Raw genomic sequence first — 19,715 nt, forward strand, 5'->3', positions numbered from 1 at the left:
CATACTGCCGGCATCTACGAGACACTCTTAGATGGTGACACATACAGTGCCGAGTTACGCAAAATCTCAGGCAAGTGATTGTATCCCCCAAAGCAACCAAGACTACAGACCCATCAGGCAAATCTACTTAACGCCAAATCTATATACAATGCCTGTTGGGTGCTACCAAAAATAGCATTCTTGAAACTGGGGATGCGTATTCTTGGACTCGGGGTCACAATAGTGACCCAGTTCTCATCCCTGCCAGAGGCGTGGCAGCCAACGCTGTAACCACCGTTTCAAGTGCCATAAGCAAGTCCACGTGAAGCTAAAAAGGCTAGAATTGCGAAGTGAACGCGCCATTTGAAAAGGATAATCAAAAACAAGATTGCGGCTATGATGTGTTTTTGGTGCCAGTAATCACTTTCAGCACTACTTTGCTCTTCTTGTAAACAAAAATGGCGGCAGCCTTGCAAGTGTGCTGCGACAACAATTTCTGTAATTTAAGTGGAGAGAAAAATGAATTTGAGCACTTTTTGTACTATGTTAGACTTACAGAGGTAGATAATATTAGGTGTAATGTTGCAGCAAATTTTGTTAATGCGGGACTGCAGTTTGGTGACATTTTGTCGTCGAGAGATACGAAATGCATTGAATCATATGGGTGCTCACCGTAAATTTGAAAATATTTCATTGTGGCGAGAATTTCGTAGTCTCAGGCTTTCGTTATCACAGGGTTCGATTATATTCATGGACAAGCCAAGCATAGTGTGAAACTCTATTTTACTTCACAACATGCTTATAGCAGGACACAGTTAAATCTACACTTTTAAGAGACTGGTGTCTAAGGCAAATTCCCTTTATTGCTTAGTCATGCCAACGACCTATTCCCATTAATGCAGACCACATTTCAATGCAAGCCAAAAATGTATTTATCAAGTGCTATGCATTCATGCTACGGCATCAGTTCACATAAAGGAGTTTTATTGCCCCGTTTTCTGTAATTAGCTATGCCAGGGTGCAGCAGCACCAGGGCTAGCACCAGCAAGATCTTCTGCCGGAAAATTAAATGATCCAAACTGCACTTTTTATTTCATATTGAAATGTAATGCAATTACCCTAATCATCATTGGTTGAAAACAATTTGCGTACGACAAATGGAGACAGTAATTACGTTGCTGGAGACAGTGATGTATTTTTCAGTGGCAGCACCAATCCTTTCCAGCATTGATGGCAATTGCTAGCTTACAAAGGCTCCATTCTCGTAGAACTGCCATTTGGATGTGATATTTACTATTTAAAGTCCCTTAAACAGAGTTTAACTGCAAGGGAGCCTGCTTCATTCAATACCCTAACAAGTGCACCAAATTAACATGGAAAAAACCACTGCCAATTTTCCGCGGCCTGCCGAGTGTCAAATCCGTATAGGGCGCTACTTGCATTTTCTGGGTGGTGTATGAGTTGAGGCGTGAGATCTCTCCGTGGAAGACCTTCTCGCCAGGAAGGTCGGTGTGCACGATGAGCTGGTACTGGCGCAGGTTGATATCCTCGCCAGAGATCTCCAGGTGGAAGTTCTCACAAACGGCATTCCAGAAACGCTCTTTCCAGGTCACAAAGTCTTCCTCAATGCTGCAGTGATTAGCATTTCACAAGTGATTAACCAATAGTTCATCATCACCATCATCATATTTTTTGTCTACTGCAGAATTTCAGAATTTGTTTATTGTTAACGTAGGAGTAACGGTACAGATCATGAAAAATCATTTTACAAACTAGGGTCCCATAGTCTGAAGACTGTAGGGTGACCCAGGATGAAAAATACAAGAAATAAAGTAAATGGGTAAGTGACAAGACAAAAGTAACGCTTATGAAGCAGTAGCTATAACGAAATGCACCAAGAACTTAGCTATAAAATAACACAGCGAAGAATACTTCAAACGAAAAAACCCACATAATAATACAAGGCAATAAGAACGAAGACCTCTCTCAGCTATCTCCAATTACCGGTCTCGTGCCAGTTTCTGCCCCTATGTTAGCACCACTAGAATGCAATGATTGCACAATTTCCCTTTCAAGGGTAGCAGTAAGCTTCCAATACCAACTTCGTAATGTCTGCCGTACATGCTCCAACCCATTTTTATTCTTCCATCTATTTCTTTCTCACGATCCAGATCCACCACAAACAATAACAGCATTATCATGAGGAAACTCACTTTGCATCATCATCTCCGAGGCCCATCTCAAAGACGCGAGTGGCCCCCAGTTCCTCCATGCGCTTGTCAACATACTTCCCCATCGCATTAAAGTGCTCGTAGGTCTTGTTTCCCAGAGCAAACACCTGCAAACAACCAAGGAAGACTGCAAAAACTTTGCTCACATTTTCAAGTACCTTGTGATTACATGTCACACTATGCTGAGTGTTTAAAACAAATGCAGAGAGCTCGAGTCATTGCTGGTATTTCAAGTATACAAAGGAGCTGCTCAATGACAAGAATGAAATTCACTAGTGTTACTAAATGTTCTTTTTTCCCCACGTTCGAAAACTTATCCCCAAGTTCGAAAACTTTAGGCCAAAAGAAATGGGACTAGTTTTTCCAGATGAGCAAAACACTGGCATTTAATAAAATACAGGCATCCAATAAAACACTGGCATTCCAACAGAAGAGACAACACTTGCTGCTTTAAGAACCACAATATCCTATTTTATTGCAGAGTTGAAAAGTTCTAAACGAGATGCTTAAATGTTTTCAAATTCTCCCTCCTAACATTTTCACTCCTTCTAACAGTTACCAGAAATTAACTTTTTAAGTGCGACAAACTTCACTCAAATTGCTCAAGTGGTTGACAAATGAGTGAGCATTTCCGTTGAACACCTATTTGAATAGGAATGGAATAGGAACTTTACAGGGTCTTTCTGGGTCAGTATAATGTAAGGATTCCTTTCACTTTATTCCCTTCCTTTCTAATCATCCAATGCTTAAAATTGCCTGATCCTGGCAATAACGTAGGCAGAGCACCGTTCAAAGCACTTACAAAGCATGAAAGAGAAGAGAATTGGAGTGGAATTGTTACATTATCCTAGCACTGGACTAGCTCTTGGCTTTCAGTAAGAATACAAAGCGCCTAGGACTGCTCCGAATGTTCCCCATCTTTCCCAGATTACCTAACAGGCCTTCCAAATAATAATAATAATAATAATAATAATAATAATAATAATAATAATAATAATAATAATAATAATAATAATAATAATAATAAATATCAATTAGCATATTTTGTATTCAAGGAACAAAGTATATCACAAATGCTTCTGTGATTTGCTGATGTACAGAAACATATGTTTGTTGTGAGAACATGACAAAAAACTTGAAATGTTGGAGAACATTTATGATGCAGTGAAGCTTTATAATAACCTCATATATGGCTGGAGCAGTTTTATAGGCAGCCCTTCTAACAAGCATCTTCTACATTGTTGCAGAGCAGGCAAAACGACAGGGACACAGAAAGGCACATTAGACAAATAGACTGTACTGTCTGTCTAATGTGCCTTTCTATATTCCTGTCATTCTGCCTGCACTACAACACAGAAGAGGCCATAACAGAAGAGGCCATAACAACAAGCCCATGTGGCTACCCTCATCGGCTTCTAACAAGTCGTGTGCATCAAGGCTCGATCGCTAACTCAAATAAGTCACAATGAAAACACATGGTTTACCGGTTAACAAAATATTGAATTGCACACCAGCAAACTTTCATCATCAGCCTATTTAATGTCTATTGCGGGACAAAGGCCCCTCCCGTCAATCAACAATTACCGCTGTATTAACGATAGCTGACCCCATCTTATGCCTGAAAATTTATGCCTGTGAACTTTAGACACAAATGCAGCTCCTCTGACATTACATAATATGATATTAGAGCAGAAGTGACAAGGGAGGGGAAGTGCAGTCGAGGACAGCAGAGAATTAGATGGTGTGATGGAATTAGGAAATTTGCAGGCAAAGGATGGAATCAGCTGGTGTGAAACAGGGGTAATGGGAGGTTGGTGGAAGAGGCCTTGGTCCTGCAGTAGACATAAATAGACGGATGGCGATGAAATGCAGCATCTATGATCATTCTAGAAATCTTTCACAATTTATGAAATGTAGCAGCTCTCTAAATAAGAGACATCGAAGCCTCTGCAGACGTAATAATTACTGACAAATATTGGTATGTACAATAGGTTTCTTGTGTAGCCTCATGTACTAAGCGCATATTTCCTGTGCCCTCTTGGCACACACCGTTGAAGGCAAAGAGAACATTCACAGTCAAAAAATGAATAAACAAACAAAAGAAAACAACAACCAATCTAGTAATGAATGCCACAATCACACATGTGAAGAGGAACAAAAGATGAAAATCTATTCCTCTAACAAAAGCAATACACAAGATGCATTTGCAGCATCCATTCTACAAACATCTGTCATGTTCCTACGTTAATAGCACACATGTGTGCTTCCCGTCTCGGAAATAAACTCCCACTTCTACAAACATCTGTCATGTTCCTACGTCAATGGCACACATGTGCTCTTCCTGTCTCGCAAATAAACTCCCACTTCCAGTAAAGCTGGCAGATGTTCTCTTAAAAGTCACAGAAACAAAAAATGAGGAAACAGGCAAACACGTCACCCTTACAAGAAGCAAGTGAATGTCTGGTACACTATGTGTTTCAGATCCCGAGCATTAATAATGTAGTACAGTTGCTGACTAATATTCAGACTGCTTAACAGCACCACCACTGGCCTCATAGATTTAATGTATAAGGCTGACAAAAATTCAGGAGACTTTACAGCAATAAGCCGTTAAAAGTTTGCACTCTGCCTGCAAAACTGCGTGCAAACTTAAGGTGGTGGGCCAGACAAAAAAATATTTTCTTCAAATCGGAAGCTAGGATTTAAATAAAATTTTTTCCTGGATAAGCATGTCTTATTTCACTTATTCAACTATATTTAAAGTGCAGAAAATGGCTTAATTTATTTTTTGGCAGGTATATTTGTCCACTGTGCTTGCTCTCATGCCCCCTACTGCGCTGCTGCTGACATTTCCCTCCCCCTCCCCAGCACCACCATTGCCCTTTCTCTCAACACCCTCCCGCGCCATGGCTGACATTTCCCTCCTCCACCCCAGCGCCGCTTTTGCCGTTTCCCGGCATTGAGTGCGAGGGGCAGTATGGGAACGCTAGCACAGAACTGCATTTGCAAACGTTAGCGCTGGCCCCATTACCCCTTTCCAGATTCCATGCACTGCCTCATTTTTACTGTAGCCCCAAAGTCGTCTATGTTGCATTATTGCTGCATTCCGCTTCCCCTTTATTTTATGATTAGGGGAATCGGAGCCAGCTGTGGAAGACGACGACGAATGCACGAGGCAAGCTCGCTCACTTTTTCTGTACCTCACAGCGACCTTGAAACAGAGATTTGAGGCTTTCGCCTTAAAATATTGAATCAATTTCTTGTGTTCTAGTTCATTGCGCACATCTTTATGTGAGGAATGAGTGTGCAAAATTTTATATCAAAATATTCATAAAAAAAAAGTTATCAATGTTTGTGTAACATGAGGTGGAGCAAAATCTTGTTTTGAGAAAAACGTAAACAAATCTTCAAAACACGTGAAAGATGTCAAAAAAAAAAAACGCAGTGGCGCCACTTAAGTGCACCAGCTTCATAGCTGAATCCCTCATGAGATGCACTTTGTGTGGCTTCTCGGCGACAACATAAAATGAAAAAAGTATTTTGAATAATATTTATACAGCCAAACTTCAACATAACGAACCTCGATTTAACGAAATTTGCGATGTAACAAACTATTTTTATTTCCCCATTCTAATGAATTAACGAAACGTCAATATAATGAAATTCTCGATATAACGAAGTCTTTTGCTGCAAGTACAACTTTGTTACATCGAGGTTTGACTGTTAAGAAATAGTACTGATTTTGGTTTTGCAATACGAGGGTATGGGTAGAAAAACTCCCTGTAAGTCCAAAACTAATGATAGGAAGATCATTTCTTTTGCAACATGTTGCTAAATGTTTGGGCCTACATAAAATGTAAAAAACCCAAAAAAATGTTGTGCAAAGAAAGTTTACTTTTGAATGTGGCCTACCACCTTAACTTCGGAGTCGAGCACAAATAGTGATATTTTGGCTTTGATACAGGCCGGCACGGTCGTCGGCTATGTTGCCAGCACCTCCTCAAAACTGAAAGTAGCAAAGCATTGCCTGCGCCCAAACTGCAAGACAAACTAAGCCCGCCAAGCAAGTATAAAGCTGCAGTTCCGCCGGTGTTGATTCCGCGCATCTAGCTTTCATTCATTCATTTGTTAAATAATGACACAACCAAATCGACTTCTTCAAGCTGATTCAAGCAGCGCAAATTCCACCCTCTATGTCTGCGCCGGTGCACTGGACAATTATTTGCGAAAACACCCGTGGTCATTTGGCTATCGCAGCGCGGTCAACTGTTCCATGTTGCCAAGGGGATGAACATGACTGTAATTTCATCTATATGTGGCAACAGCATGTTAACGGTTGAGATAAGAAATCACCAGATGGCAGGCAAGCGTATGTGCGTGCACAACATGTTCTTGGATGACCACTTTCAAAGATGCTTTCCCTTTCACATTTCCTGTGACTAGCACCAGACGTGTCGACGGGCGACAGTGTTCCTGGTACTGTGATAAGACAGTGTGCTTGGCATCGTGCCGAAAATGCCGTCGCAGTGGTGCAACAGCCAAAATAGGGTTTGGAGCAATTTTTTGAGCAGGAAAATGTTGCTTTTGGAGCAGGTAAATCTAAATTTAGAGCAGTTTACGGAAAAAAAAAAACTGCTTTGGAGCACTAAATCCCAAATTTGGAGCAGTTCCACAAAGAACACTTACTCATAAAAAAAATTACACCATCTTCCCGTAGGGGAGCCCTGAGTAGTATGCGAAGCAGCCATGGTGTCCACTCAAGGTAGTTTTATCAGCTGCATAAACTTGGAAATGCAGCAGCACCAGCAACGCGCAGAACTGTTGTCGACGCAGTCGGCGTTTTGCCCGTGTTCGCACCGAACGCGCGCGGCGTTGGTGACTGTTGCCGGTGCTTCTGGGGCGCCTACCGTCGCGCCTCTAACCTAAGCTGCTTCGCATTATCGCACACGGAGCCGCAGGTGTTGCCATTCGTTGTGCAATCCAGGAGGAGAGGAGCGTCGGAGAGGAGAGGACACGAGACAAGGAGAGGAGGGGGAGGAGGATGCGCATGCGCAGTGCGGGTGTGGACGCCGCACGGCGGATTCAGGGAGGGACATAGCCCCGAGCATAAGATGCTTCGCATGTAAAAGCCATAAAATTTACCCCGCATAATAAACGCACCCGCCAACTTTGCATTGGATTTCTGGGAAAAAAAGTGCGTTCATTACGCGAGTATATACGGTAATTCCCATTAGCAACGTAGGTGATGGCAGGGGTCCGATCGGAAATGGTTGTTCTGAGTGCATGTGCAGTTTCGCCGTGCACGGTTGACTTAGGCCGCGCCCGGCGAAATTGAACGCGCGCCGAACAACGACCTCGATCGCGCCCCAGCAGTGCACTGCACGCCAAACATGTGGAAAGTGCACCATGCATTTCTTCGCGAGTGGGTTCCTTTCTTTTTTTTTTCTTTTTTTGGTGACGATGAGTCGCGACGTTCCGGCGGTAGTCGAAACATGCAGCGACTGTTTGACAATCTATTAGCGTTTCGGCGGTGTACAGCGAAAATCGGCCCCGTTTCATTAATGTGGTGCCTGTTGCTACATGGAACTGGACCCTTGCTAGTTTTGTTCATTGCGTCGCCTACAAAGCTCACGCCGTCAGTGCCGGGTCGCTTGCTGTACCGTACAAGCGAGTTTCCCGTGGAGCATTCCTAACTGCTCCGCTCGTGACTGCGTGCACGGATATGGCGAGGATCTTGTTGAGTCAATGCGGCAATGGCGAACTGCTTTTGTTACTGCAAGCAACGCGCACTCCTTGTCTCCGCGAGATTTTACTGCATATACAACATACCGCACTGCAACCAGCAACGAAAATATTCTTCGGCACCCACCACCAAACACAACAACGTCTCGTCTGGGCATGTGTTTAGATCTCGTCTGCGTTACTGGATCGGACTGGATTGGATGGTGATGTCCAAGCTGCAGGTTGACAACGCGGCCTTTGTTTCCCGCTAAAACTAGCGTAACCGAGAAATTACGCGGCTGGTAGAGCGTTTTGGCGCAGTGTGGCGCAATTTCAACATATATCACGGTTTTGGCGCAGCTCAGCGCAAAAATACGAAATTGTATCAAAATGGCGCAATTGCCACAGCTGTTGCACCCCTGCCATCGCGGCATTATAGTATGATACGATGAATATGGTTAAATTTAGTGTAACAGCAACACTGTTCACTTTACCTTCAGTATGAGATAAGCAGTTTTTGGAAGTGAAACTGATTCGTGCCATTATTTAACAGAGGCCTTAATATCTTGCCATTTTCTTCTTATAATGCTTACCGTATACACTCGAGTAAGTGCCACGCTCATGTAAGAGCTGAACCCTCGAATTGGCTGCTTAAAATTATTTTAAGGTGCAAAAGAAGGTCAAGGACGCTGACTGGACCACGGAAAGCACTGTCGCTGCACCTTGTCTGTTCTAGGATTCTGAACATGTGGTACGCCGGTCTCTTCGCACATTCTTGTGAAAAGCATTAAAGTCGTAGTCAGATCTATGCCATGGATGGCACAGAGAACATCGGTATCCGCGAGTACACAGCCGAACCCAGCCTAAGCAGTGGCGAGGACTACAGTAAAGCCTCGGTGATACGAATCTCGCGGGGTCGCGTGAAATATTCGTATCACCCGAAATTCGTATCATCAAAACATACAAACTACCAAGAAAAATTAACTAATTTTTACCAGAAAAGATTTCTAATAGTGGAATCCCATTGATACCTTCCTCGCTGCTGCGTTTTCCCGACTGCTACGTCGCGTTTTCGCGGTCCCGACCTAAATCCCATTGACTTCCATGTATAGTCGAATCTCGATAATTAGAACGCGAAGGGGCCCAAAAATTTGTGCAAATTAAAAGGACTTCTTTTTGAAATATTCGTGCACCATAGCACGACGTACGAACGGTGCAGTTCGTGAAATATCGCGGCGCGCAAGCACATATCGAGTGAGGGCCACGAAACTGCCCGCGCCCGCTTCGCGATAACGGCAGAAGAGGAAACTTCAGGGAGCGGGTGGCGCCGGCACGGCGAGAGAGAGAGATTGTGGTTGCGATGAGGAAAAGAGGCGACAGGGCGCATGCGGGGACCGTCGCAGGTGAGGGAGGAGAGCGGCAGGGAAGCGGTTTGGCCTCTTCTCGCCCTTCCTCACAACACCCTCGTAGCCCCCTCACCTTCGACTGTCTCCGTGCGCGTCCGCCGCTCCCGCCGGCCCGGCGCCGCTTAGCCCGCTCCCTGAAGTTTCGGTTTCTGCTGTTGAAGCGAGCGTTGGCCGAACTGGGCTTCCGCCGTTGCTTCCCTCCGCTCCCTCCGCGCTGCAGCCGCAGCGTTGGCCGAGACGTTGGCACGTACACGCGTGTTCCAGCGCCACGCAGTAATGGCGACCTTGGCGTGACGCCGCGGTTCTTTCTTTTTTTTTTCTCCGCGCGGCGTTGAGGGGTCTCGCATAAGCTTTTGTTCTCTGGCAGTGTCGGAGCAATGCCGTTCGGAGGAGCCGCCATGTGATTTGGCACGCTGCTGAGAGCATTGTCGGTGCGCGGTATGTTCGAATTAACCATCGCAAATGCTTTCGCGTTCGAATAACCGGGCGTTCCCCGTGTTACTTCGCCAGTCTATAATGTACCGGCATGTTACGTTGCGTTTGAATGTGGCGGTCACGTAAATTTATCGGTGCAACCAGTTTGTACATTGCAACAACCGACCGATGCGTTGCAACAAGCGACCGGCACGTTGCAGATACGACGCACCCGCGCGGGTGCCGTTACTGCCGTATCCTGAAAGCGATCTGCGACGTGCGCATAGTGCGTGCCCGCGCGGACCTTATCGTCAAAATGATCTGCGATGTTGACAAAGTGCGCTTAGTGCCAGTAGCTTCGTATGCGCTGTGCCTTCGACGTTTAGTTCGCGTTGAAGCGAGAGACAGCGCAAAGGTCAATTCGGTCGCTGCTGCTGCTGCGTTTCCATTGCTTCACCTTTCGGGCGAAACTGCGGCTTTTTTTTTCTCTCTCTCTCTCTTTTTTTTTCGCGGTCCCTTGAAAAACGTATCAACGGGACGTTTTCTTCTTGTCCAAATCATCAACGATCGCCTTCTGAAAGGCGTATAAGTGCGCACACGTGTTCTTGGGAATGTTTTCGCACACCGCTGAACGCCTTAGCAAGTCGAGTGCAGGAAGCGTTTTGGCCGTCCGGGCTGCGCCGCGGTCGTCGTTGCAGCATTGGTCCTCGTCTAATTTCTCGCTATGCATCGGCTAGGCTGTGATGTGGTCCGGTCCGCTCGACGTGGGGATCAATGAGAGATTGCGCAGCCGCGTGACGTAGTCGGTTGCTTGGCGACTATGGATCCCGCCCAGATCCCGCTGTGCTGGCTTATCTGTGCCGGTGGCCCCGCTGGCTCGGCCGCCGCCGCTGTTGCTCACGCGTTCGTATGATCCGTAGCGGTGCGGCAACACGTTCGGAAGAGCCGATTTTTTTCGTATTGCGAGCAATGTATTTCGGCCGGGGAATGTTACGAATTCGTATCACACCGAAATTCGTACCAGCCGGGTTCGTATCACCGGGGTTTTACTGTAAATGGGTGCCAGGTGCGCCATGTGTGAGCAAAAAAATGCAAAATGAAAACAATTGCGCTCGCTGTTTTGGTAAAATAGATTGCGGGGATTACGCACGCATGAAAATATTGTACCAAAATGGATCGCCTTTACATAGGGGCCATCCCTCGTCAAAATCACAAAAAAGAAGTTTGCCTTTTTTACAAGGCCCCCCCTGTACACAGTATTCTCCCTTTCCTCTCCAGGAGTGAAATGGTTATGGTACCACGAGATGTCTTTAATTCCCCACAAGAACGTGAGATGTCCACCAAAGTTAATAAGCCTTAAAAACAGCGTTTCAGCCCTTACGCGGGGAGCCATGTTCACAGTGTGGGGACACTGAACTCTGATGTGTCCCCTAATGGTGTTTTCCCCACATGGCTCACGCCTCCTGTAATCTGGCTTTGCCACGTGGCTTTGCACCGGCAGCGGTTGGTGCGGCTGTAGACTAGTAGGAGAGAGGGCGCGAGTGTTGTGCTGCTAACGCCACCTGACAATGGCGTTACTCGGGTGCGAAAGGCTTGGAGCAGGACACCAGAATGGACGAGCACGATCATTCGAATGCACCACGAGCGTACGGGCGAATGATTAGGCAGCGGTGTCCAGCATGGGACCGAACATATTTGCTCACTACCTGGTCGGGATGAGTCGGACTTCCTCGATTTGTCGCACGCCCATTGGTACGTTCTATTGGAAATAATTTGGCTGGCTAGATTGGTGTATAAAAGGCCCAATAAATGCCCTTGTGATAGTCTGCAATACTGTGTTGTCGTTGCTCTTAGAGCACGTTTGAGACCGCAACAGTTAGACTGCACGGGGGCCAAAATATTCCAAGTTTGAATTAATTCTTAGCCTTGGCTGGCATGAGTCTTGTTTCACATGACTGTTTCCGACCAGATGAGATTTCAACTTCATGAGGGCGATTTACAACATCACGCTTATTCAGAAGGCCCTCATGGCCACAGAGCAACTGCAACAGCTGGCTGACAGCAATTCATCGCATGGTAGCACATGGAAGCCTCTAGTGTGCACTACTCACAGCATAATTGACTCCAGGCAGGTCTACGCTGCCGTCCTGAAGCCACTGGTAAAAGTCCTGCGCATTATCTGTGGGGTCTCCTTCACCGTATGTTGCCATACAAAAGATGGCCATTGAGTTGGTGATCTCTGGCAGCTTGGTCAGGTCTTCCTGCACATTGCGAAGAAGCACCCGTCAATCAACACAGTGCGCTTCTCGATACATACGCCACACTGCTTAAATACTTCACTGCTACATAGAAACACCCAATGTTCATGTGAACATTACCACGTTACAAGAAAAGCATGAACAAACAATAAAACCTAGGGGGTGTGCAAATATTCAAAACTTTGGAATGATGAATCAAATAGTCACTAACTGTAAATGCAAATATTTTTCAATTTTTTTTTTCGAATATTACAAAACGTCAACTGCGCCCAATTAAACCTAAAATTGTAGAAAAAGTACACTACATTTTCACCCCCGCAGGCATAGTATAGACATAAAACATAAGAACTTGCATAGTGGAGCAGGCTACGTAGCTTCAGTAGCCGTATCTTTACAGGCTGTACGGTCAGCCGCAAATGTTTGCAGGATCTTCTGCAATGAGTGGCGGAGCGACGCAAAACTGCATTGCTGCGCCGTCTGTCGTCACACAGCGTGGTGTCGAGGCTACCGGCACTTCGGTGCCAGGTGCACTTTGCGCATGCATGTCCTTTCTTCGCTATTGGGCATGTCTCGCCGCTCGCTTCCCCGTGATGCGCTTTTAACACTTGTGGCAGCCGCTAAAGCACCGTGCCACCATCACTGCGCGTCTGCTTCGGCTGCTGCGATGGATGACACGAGTTCCCGAGCGTCTTTTGCGCAGCAGACAAGGTTGTCTGAATAAATGTTATCTTCCAAGAGCCATTGCCGGTGGAGCAGTAAGACTAACTTCAATTTCTTTGCAACTAAGCTCAAGTGTGTATGCCGCCATTTACAACGAGTGCACCTTCCAGTCATCACAGGAAAAACCTAATACAAACTGGGATGATATTTACTACGAACATAACAGTACAGAGTTTCACCTTTCTTTGTGATTTCAGTCATAAATTTATTTATTGCAATTTCCTCTCATCGCAAGGCACAGGGCTTCTTTTTGCATTCTGCTTTCACAAAAATGTGACCACTGCTGCCATAATTTTATTGTGTCATCATGCTTAGCTGCAGGATGCATACGCTACACAGGCTCCATCGCAGTGGCCGAAGCAGACGCGCGGCGATGGTGACACGTTGCTTCAGCGGCTGCTACAAGTGTCAAAAGCACATCACAAGAAAGCATGTGGCGAGACATGCCCGATAGGGAAGAAAGGACACTCATGCGCAAAGCGTGCCTGGCGCGGAAGTGCCGGTAGCCTCGACACCCCACTGTGTGACGACAGACAGCGCAGCAATGTAGTTTTGCGCCGCTCCGTCACGCACTGCAGATCCAGCAAACATTTGCGGCTGACTGTACAGCGATCATTCACTCTCTCTGAAGAGTCCTGTGCATACGAAGAAACAATTTCTTTGCTCCCAATTCTCTACTTGTGCTTTTAATAAACACCACCTCATACTTACTATGTAATGACAGAAACTTGCTAACTTCAAGAATGCTAGGATGTGAACATCGTTTTGTATTAACTGTGATAACGGCTGTTAAATATTCTAAAACTATTATAAAGCTATTCGATATTCACTTTGATTCTGCCACTATTCAATTCGTATTTGATTTAGGCTCAAAAATCACTATTTGCCCATCCCAAATAAAACCAACAGGCTTAATTAAAGCACATTCCTCCTTTTGATAGTTGGACAGCCAAGGCAACAAGGAAAAGTATTTTAGAAACTGCTCCTTACAATTCCTAGCGTTGCACACATATGAGGTACAGGCATACTTATTCCTAATATAGTTAGAGCTCCACATGCATGCTGAAAGTATAGTACATACCGCCCCAGCATTCCCATAGTCTCAGTTTCATATTAAAGGGACACAAAAGAGAAACATGAAACCCTTTTAGACTAATAAAGGTGTCTTATTATTAGAATAAAAAATTAATGTCGAAGTTCCATTTTTTTTAATATTTTGCGACAGAACCCCAGCGTCAGTGTCCAAATACCAAAATAAATTTTGGTATTTGGGCCATGGTGGCTCAGAAAAAGTTATTGCAACTTTCAGTTGCAATAACATTTACTGTCTTTGGCTCTTTTAGAACACAATGCAGTCCATCTTCACCAATAAAAAATTAGCTAGTCCTGAGCAGGTGCTGTCAAATTCCAGCCACTTCCAAGGCATGATCCCCAACAATCTTTTGTTTTCGTGTCTTCTATGGATTACAAAGCCTTTTCTCACTATAAGAGTGACTTTTTTGGTATTTATGCAGCTCAAATTATTTTTCTCTTCAGTGTCCCTTATAAGGTCAACAGCATCAAATTGCCAAGCGTGAAAGAGACAGCAATAATTAAAAGTCAGCTATGGTAAAGCATGCATTGTCATATGCTGTTAAAGCCACTGAGAATTATCTTGCAGCGGGAAATAAAAAAACAGAAGAAAGAAGAGACAGCAGGGACCTTTGCAGCTTTCTTTGTCGGAAAGTGTGTTTATGATGTTCACATCAATAATTGCAGAAGCAACATTTCATCACTCTCTCACACACACACAGACGCATTACAATGACATGAAGCAGCTTGAACAGAGTTGCACTTGTAGGCAACGCCTTTTTTGTGCTACTAAATTGCAGATTCACGGAGATACATCCTTCTCAAACTCTCTGTGACTGAAATGTGACCTCTCACACGAGAAAACCTAATGCAGCTTCTTGGGAAATGTAATCTTATGACTAGTACATAGCACACTATTGGTAGCGACCATCCTGTTCGCAGTAACGCTATCATCCTCGACATGTGACAGCATTGCCACCAGCGTTGGGCAACGACCTCAACAGCACGTGAAATCCTTGGCAATCACCCTGACCCAGTGACGCAAGAAACCGCGTGCCATTCCCACTTGAGCCAGTTAGGGTTCATCAATGTCAATCAGGAAGGATAAAAACAAACACAAAAAAATCATGTGACCACAAACACAAGCAGCTGCTGCTGAATGCTATGAAGCCGGAGGTGGCGTCAGCAGCAAGAGTTCTTGAAAGGAATGAGGCCCGCTACTAGTGCTTGCCCAACGTCATTCTCAGACGTCACAAGAAAGAGGGAGGGACAGCTGTCAGCGCTCCTATTAGGACAAGTGCCCGCAAGCTTGCCACAGTTTCACACATATAATGCACACACCTAATTGAAACCCTCTGAAAAGGGAAATCAGAAATACAGTGCTGGTAACTTAGTGAGAAAGTCACTAAATCTAGCAAGTTTTTAGTCAGCTTAATGACTACTTGGCCTTTTAGAAGTCTTAGTGGCTCTTTCTTTGTACATAAATAGCTAGAAATTTCCTTCGTGAAATTCCTTAAGAGAATACAGACTAAGTTCAATGCCTCGTACCCGTTTTATCCCAAGGGGCATGCATGCACTTACATTTATCATTATTTGTAAAGATAAGCCGAAGTGCTCATTAGTGAGCCATCTGGGTGCACCAAAGATGCTTCTCTAGGCAAAACACAATTTTGAGATGTGATATAGCTCGAGAAAATCGGAAATTATTTTTTCCTTTCCCATTCCAACCACTAACTCGCTACCGCAGGCGATAACTTAAAGCTATAGTTTAAAGAACAAGGAAGACGACTAGGAACATTTAAAACATACGAAGACAAAATTCTGACCAATTCATCATAACTTACGACTACCACTAAAAATTGAGTGTTCGGGCTGCAATCTGAAGTTACCAATGCTATAGAAATTATTTATGTTTAAAACCTCCATAAATAATGAAATACTCAACATTCTTAAAACATTTATAAGAAATGACCCAACACTACCGCCAACCCAAAGCAAGGCTTCAGGAAAAAAATATTTGCATGTAGAACGATCACTGCTACTCGCAGTTTGAGCGCATTAAAGCTTCTTGAGCACAGTGCATTAATTTTGCCTGCGTATGTGGCTTCAGGGCAAGGCACAAGCACACATAACCCACCCCCAAACATTGGGAGCACTCTGGCCAGAATATGATAAGTGCACACAATTACATAACCTATACAAGTATAAAGGCAGCTGTACTTTAGACTCACCATTTCACACTCCTCGGGGTCCGCTACCATTGCTTTGAGACCAAATCTGTTGGCTTCCTTGGCCAGACGAGCAGCAAACTCTTCTGCTGTGCCCGTCTGTGATCCGTAGAATATCACTATATTCCTACCCTGCACAAGAGGAAGGAAAATCATGAGATCGGTCACAATATTCAGAAAAAACAAGCAGAGCACACCTTTTTGCATGACTCGATGTTTTCAGCAAATCAGCAGCTAACATTGTACTTAAGAGGAAGTTTTACCTTACGAGCTCCTACCTAAATACACGGAGAAATCGTTTTTTCGTGATTCACTGCATCGAATTCGATTAGGTTTGTTGAGTTTAAAAGAAGATGGTAACATTGACCAACTGTAATGAGCAGATTTTTTTTAATGATGATTAATTGAAAAAAAAAAAAAGATTAATGAGAACCATAACGTTTACAACTATGTAACCCAGCAATCACACTTCTGGAAACTGTACCTATTCAGACATCTACAGCAGGCAAAATTGATGTGTTACACACTGCTCCGAATCTTAGGCCTATTTTGTAAGCAGGACTTTTGCAAAACGCTCGGGAACAATGTAAGTTGTAAACTCGTGTATATTAAGTTTGTCCACTTTAGATGCTCTTAACAATGCAGTTTACAGAAACACTATAGAAATTTTTGGTGCAGAATCACAAGCTTTTAATTTTTGTGTCTCAACTTTTCTTGCAACTGAACAATCTTTTACAATATCTGTAAATACTACGAGGCCCTAAATTGTAATTCTGCTTCCTACAGTCGGTAGAATTCAGCTTTTTCTCTTAAACGCAACAAAGTCAATTCAAACCAAAGTTAGCCCCAAGGCAAAGCCACATCTTAACACAATGTCAATGTTCACTGGACTGCAACATGTAATATTCACAGAACTGCATACACCAATGGAGAAGGTTGGCATCTAATCAAGAACGAAATGACTATAGTTAATTTCACTATTCTTTTTCTCCAAATTTAGAGGTAAATTGAACTGAAGGGTTCTGCTAAAACAAGACTTTAAAAATTACAGTAAACAAATAGAAACTATATGACATGCAAGATTTTTAGCAAATGCAACATACCGTTGATTTCATTTTTCCGATAAAGCTTGTGTTGTCAGCCTTCTGTATATTTGTTCTGGAAGAGAAACAAGTTCAATGTACAGGAACACAAAGCATAGGGGTCTTTCTATACCTTTAAACAAACTGCATTCTAGAGCAACAACTTTCCAAACTTTAACATTCCATTATGCCTCTTTGCTAATGAAGGTGTGATAGTAATTCTCACAAGGATATTGTTGGGCACTGGTACACTTTTGCTATGCATTGGAGATGAAAGAGAAAGCATTAAAAGTTACTTGCATGGGTTCTTCAAACATTACAATGCAACAATTGAGAAGATTAATGGAAGTGTAAACCAGAATAGCCAACACGAAAATGAGGCCATGGTAACTACTGCTGATTCTCAGACTTATGCACTTGAAATCAAGAATAGAACATTCAGCCTCTTCCACTGCTATGAGACACGTTAAGGGAATTTAGCTGCGAGCACTCACGTCTGAAAACGCGCAAGCCTGTGCTTGCGCATTTTCAGAGCACAATTCAATGAGCACAGATAAAGAAGTGGTGTAACAACACAATGCTTCATATTAAAACAAAAAGTAAAGTATGGCACAGTAAGCTAACGCAAGGACACATGGCCCAAGCAACAATAGTATACCTATAACGCAAGGACACATGGTGTGAGCGACACTAGTATACCGCTACCAAGAATGCTCAGTTTTACAATGTGAAACTAATTCGGCCTAAGAGACAAGCTTCTATGTAAAATATAAAAAAAAAGAACAATACAGTATTGTGGCTTTAGTGTTCCTGTATTAAACTTCATCAACAGGGTGAACCGAAATTACTAATTGAGTTTCAATACTGAGTAAACAACTCTTTAATTACATTTGCCCACAACAAGCAAATTCTCGTGTCTTCCTGCCCTCGTAACATGAAGTGCACACCTGGTGCTCTTAACATTAATTCCATGACAAGGAAGTCGTGTCTTCCTGCCGTTGTAATGCAAGCTGCAAACTTGGAGCTTTTAATATTAATCACCTGGCACGGAAGAGAAAGACACAAGCAGAATGATAAGTACCTGGTGTGACCGTACCTTAGAACATTAACATTTTTCTGGCAAATGGGCAAAAGTTTAAAAACCACCTCCCTGTAAGAACATTGTCTTTTTGACACTCAGGAGGGGGCTTCTCTATCTCGCACAGCATTTCCTCATGCAAGTCATAAGAATTCATCAATGACCTTGCAAAAGAAACAAAATAGTCACACTAAAGAACATTTTCTACCCGCACTAAATATTTAAGAGACAGCAGCGCTGCCTTCAATTTAGCCTGCTTCACTCACAAGTACATAATAAGTTTCCATTCAGCAAGTACAACCGGGGCTCCCAAGTCATCCTGCCAAGTGTGACAGAATTACCACAAAGCGAAGGAGGAAGGTAAACAAGGTCAAAAATGTCACCAGCCATCAAATGGAAAGTCTGAAGAAAAGGATGCAACACAAGAAGACCGCACACTCCAAGGTGGCTGTGCAAAGTTATTTAGGACACCACAAAGAGGCTGGGCGTCCTGAGAAGTGAGTAATGTCCCTTTCGACTTCCTCAACGTACGTATAGATCTCACATGAACTTGCATTCAGCATTCTTCTTACCGGATATTATCACTGGCTCCCAACGTGAGAATACGTTCTGTGAAAAATCTATTAGTTGTGGTGGTCGAACACTGTCCTGTTTCTTTCATTCAATTTCAACTCTCAAATCCAACAAATAGTTAAAGTTCACTCGTTACTTCAGACAGTGCATGATGTTGCTAGTAGAAGAATTCCAACAGAAATGTATAACAACACGTAGAAAAACTGTCGATCAAATTGATCGATTTCTATAGGCGCGGTAACAAAAGAGTTAGGCAACTGTGGCAGGGCACTCACTCAATAGAAAATGTTTTGATGGCGGCTGGATCGAAGGTGGGGGCCTTCTTGCGCCTCAGGAAGAGCCAATAGATGGCGAAGCCCAGCAACGCCAGAAGGATCAGCACGTCCAGCAGGCCAAACAGGGGGGCCTCCTCCTCCTCCTGACTTCCCAGCGGGCTGCTGTCGACACTCAGCGGCACGTCTTGGCTCGTCCCTTCCATGGCTGCACGCACAACAACAAAGCAAAAAAATGTGACACTGCCAAAATACAGCTGCGCACACAGTCACATTCTTCTAGGCGAGACTCGCAAAGGTCATGCTGCTGGCGATGATGGAACAGTTTTATTGTTGTACCCACCGCAGTGGCTCAGTTAGCTAAGGCGCTGCTCTGCTAAGCACGAGATCGCGGGATCGAATCCGGGTACGGGCGGCCGCATTTTGATGGAGGCAAAATGCAAAAACGCCTGTGTGCTTGCGTTGTAGTGCACGTTAAAGAACCCAGGTGGTCAAAATTAATCCTGAACCCTCCACTACGGCGTGCCTCATAATCAGAACTGGTTTTGGCACGTAAAATCACAGAAAGAAGAAGAAGAACAGTTTAATTTAAACCTTATCGAAGTTTTGCTTAAGAATGAAGACTCTACAAAAAAATACATATGCATATCAATGATCTTTGGTGCTCTGGTAAATAATGGCT

General features: G+C 44.0%; 1 protein-coding gene across 5 annotated transcripts in view; it reads right to left on the reverse strand.

Moving 5' to 3' along the window:
- The window catches only part of LOC119446506 (NADPH--cytochrome P450 reductase-like), a 93,109-nt gene that overhangs the window by 18,547 nt on the left and 54,847 nt on the right, over positions 1-19,715 (reverse strand). For all 5 annotated transcript variants that reach the window (XM_049664188.1, XM_049664190.1, XM_037710949.2 and 2 more), the window contains exons 2-7: positions 19,037-19,241; positions 17,132-17,186; positions 16,032-16,160; positions 11,863-12,012; positions 2,193-2,317; positions 1,420-1,608 (exon numbers count right to left, since the gene is read on the reverse strand). In XM_049664188.1, the coding sequence (XP_049520145.1) occupies positions 1,420-1,608; positions 2,193-2,317; positions 11,863-12,012; positions 16,032-16,160; positions 17,132-17,186; positions 19,037-19,239 (851 nt within the window). In that variant the 5' untranslated portion in view covers positions 19,240-19,241. The remainder of the gene's footprint in view (positions 1-1,419; positions 1,609-2,192; positions 2,318-11,862; positions 12,013-16,031; positions 16,161-17,131; positions 17,187-19,036; positions 19,242-19,715) is intronic.

The sequence above is a fragment of the Dermacentor silvarum genome, chromosome 3, assembly GCF_013339745.2.
Source record: "Dermacentor silvarum isolate Dsil-2018 chromosome 3, BIME_Dsil_1.4, whole genome shotgun sequence".
NCBI classification, from domain to species: domain Eukaryota; kingdom Metazoa; phylum Arthropoda; class Arachnida; order Ixodida; family Ixodidae; genus Dermacentor; species Dermacentor silvarum.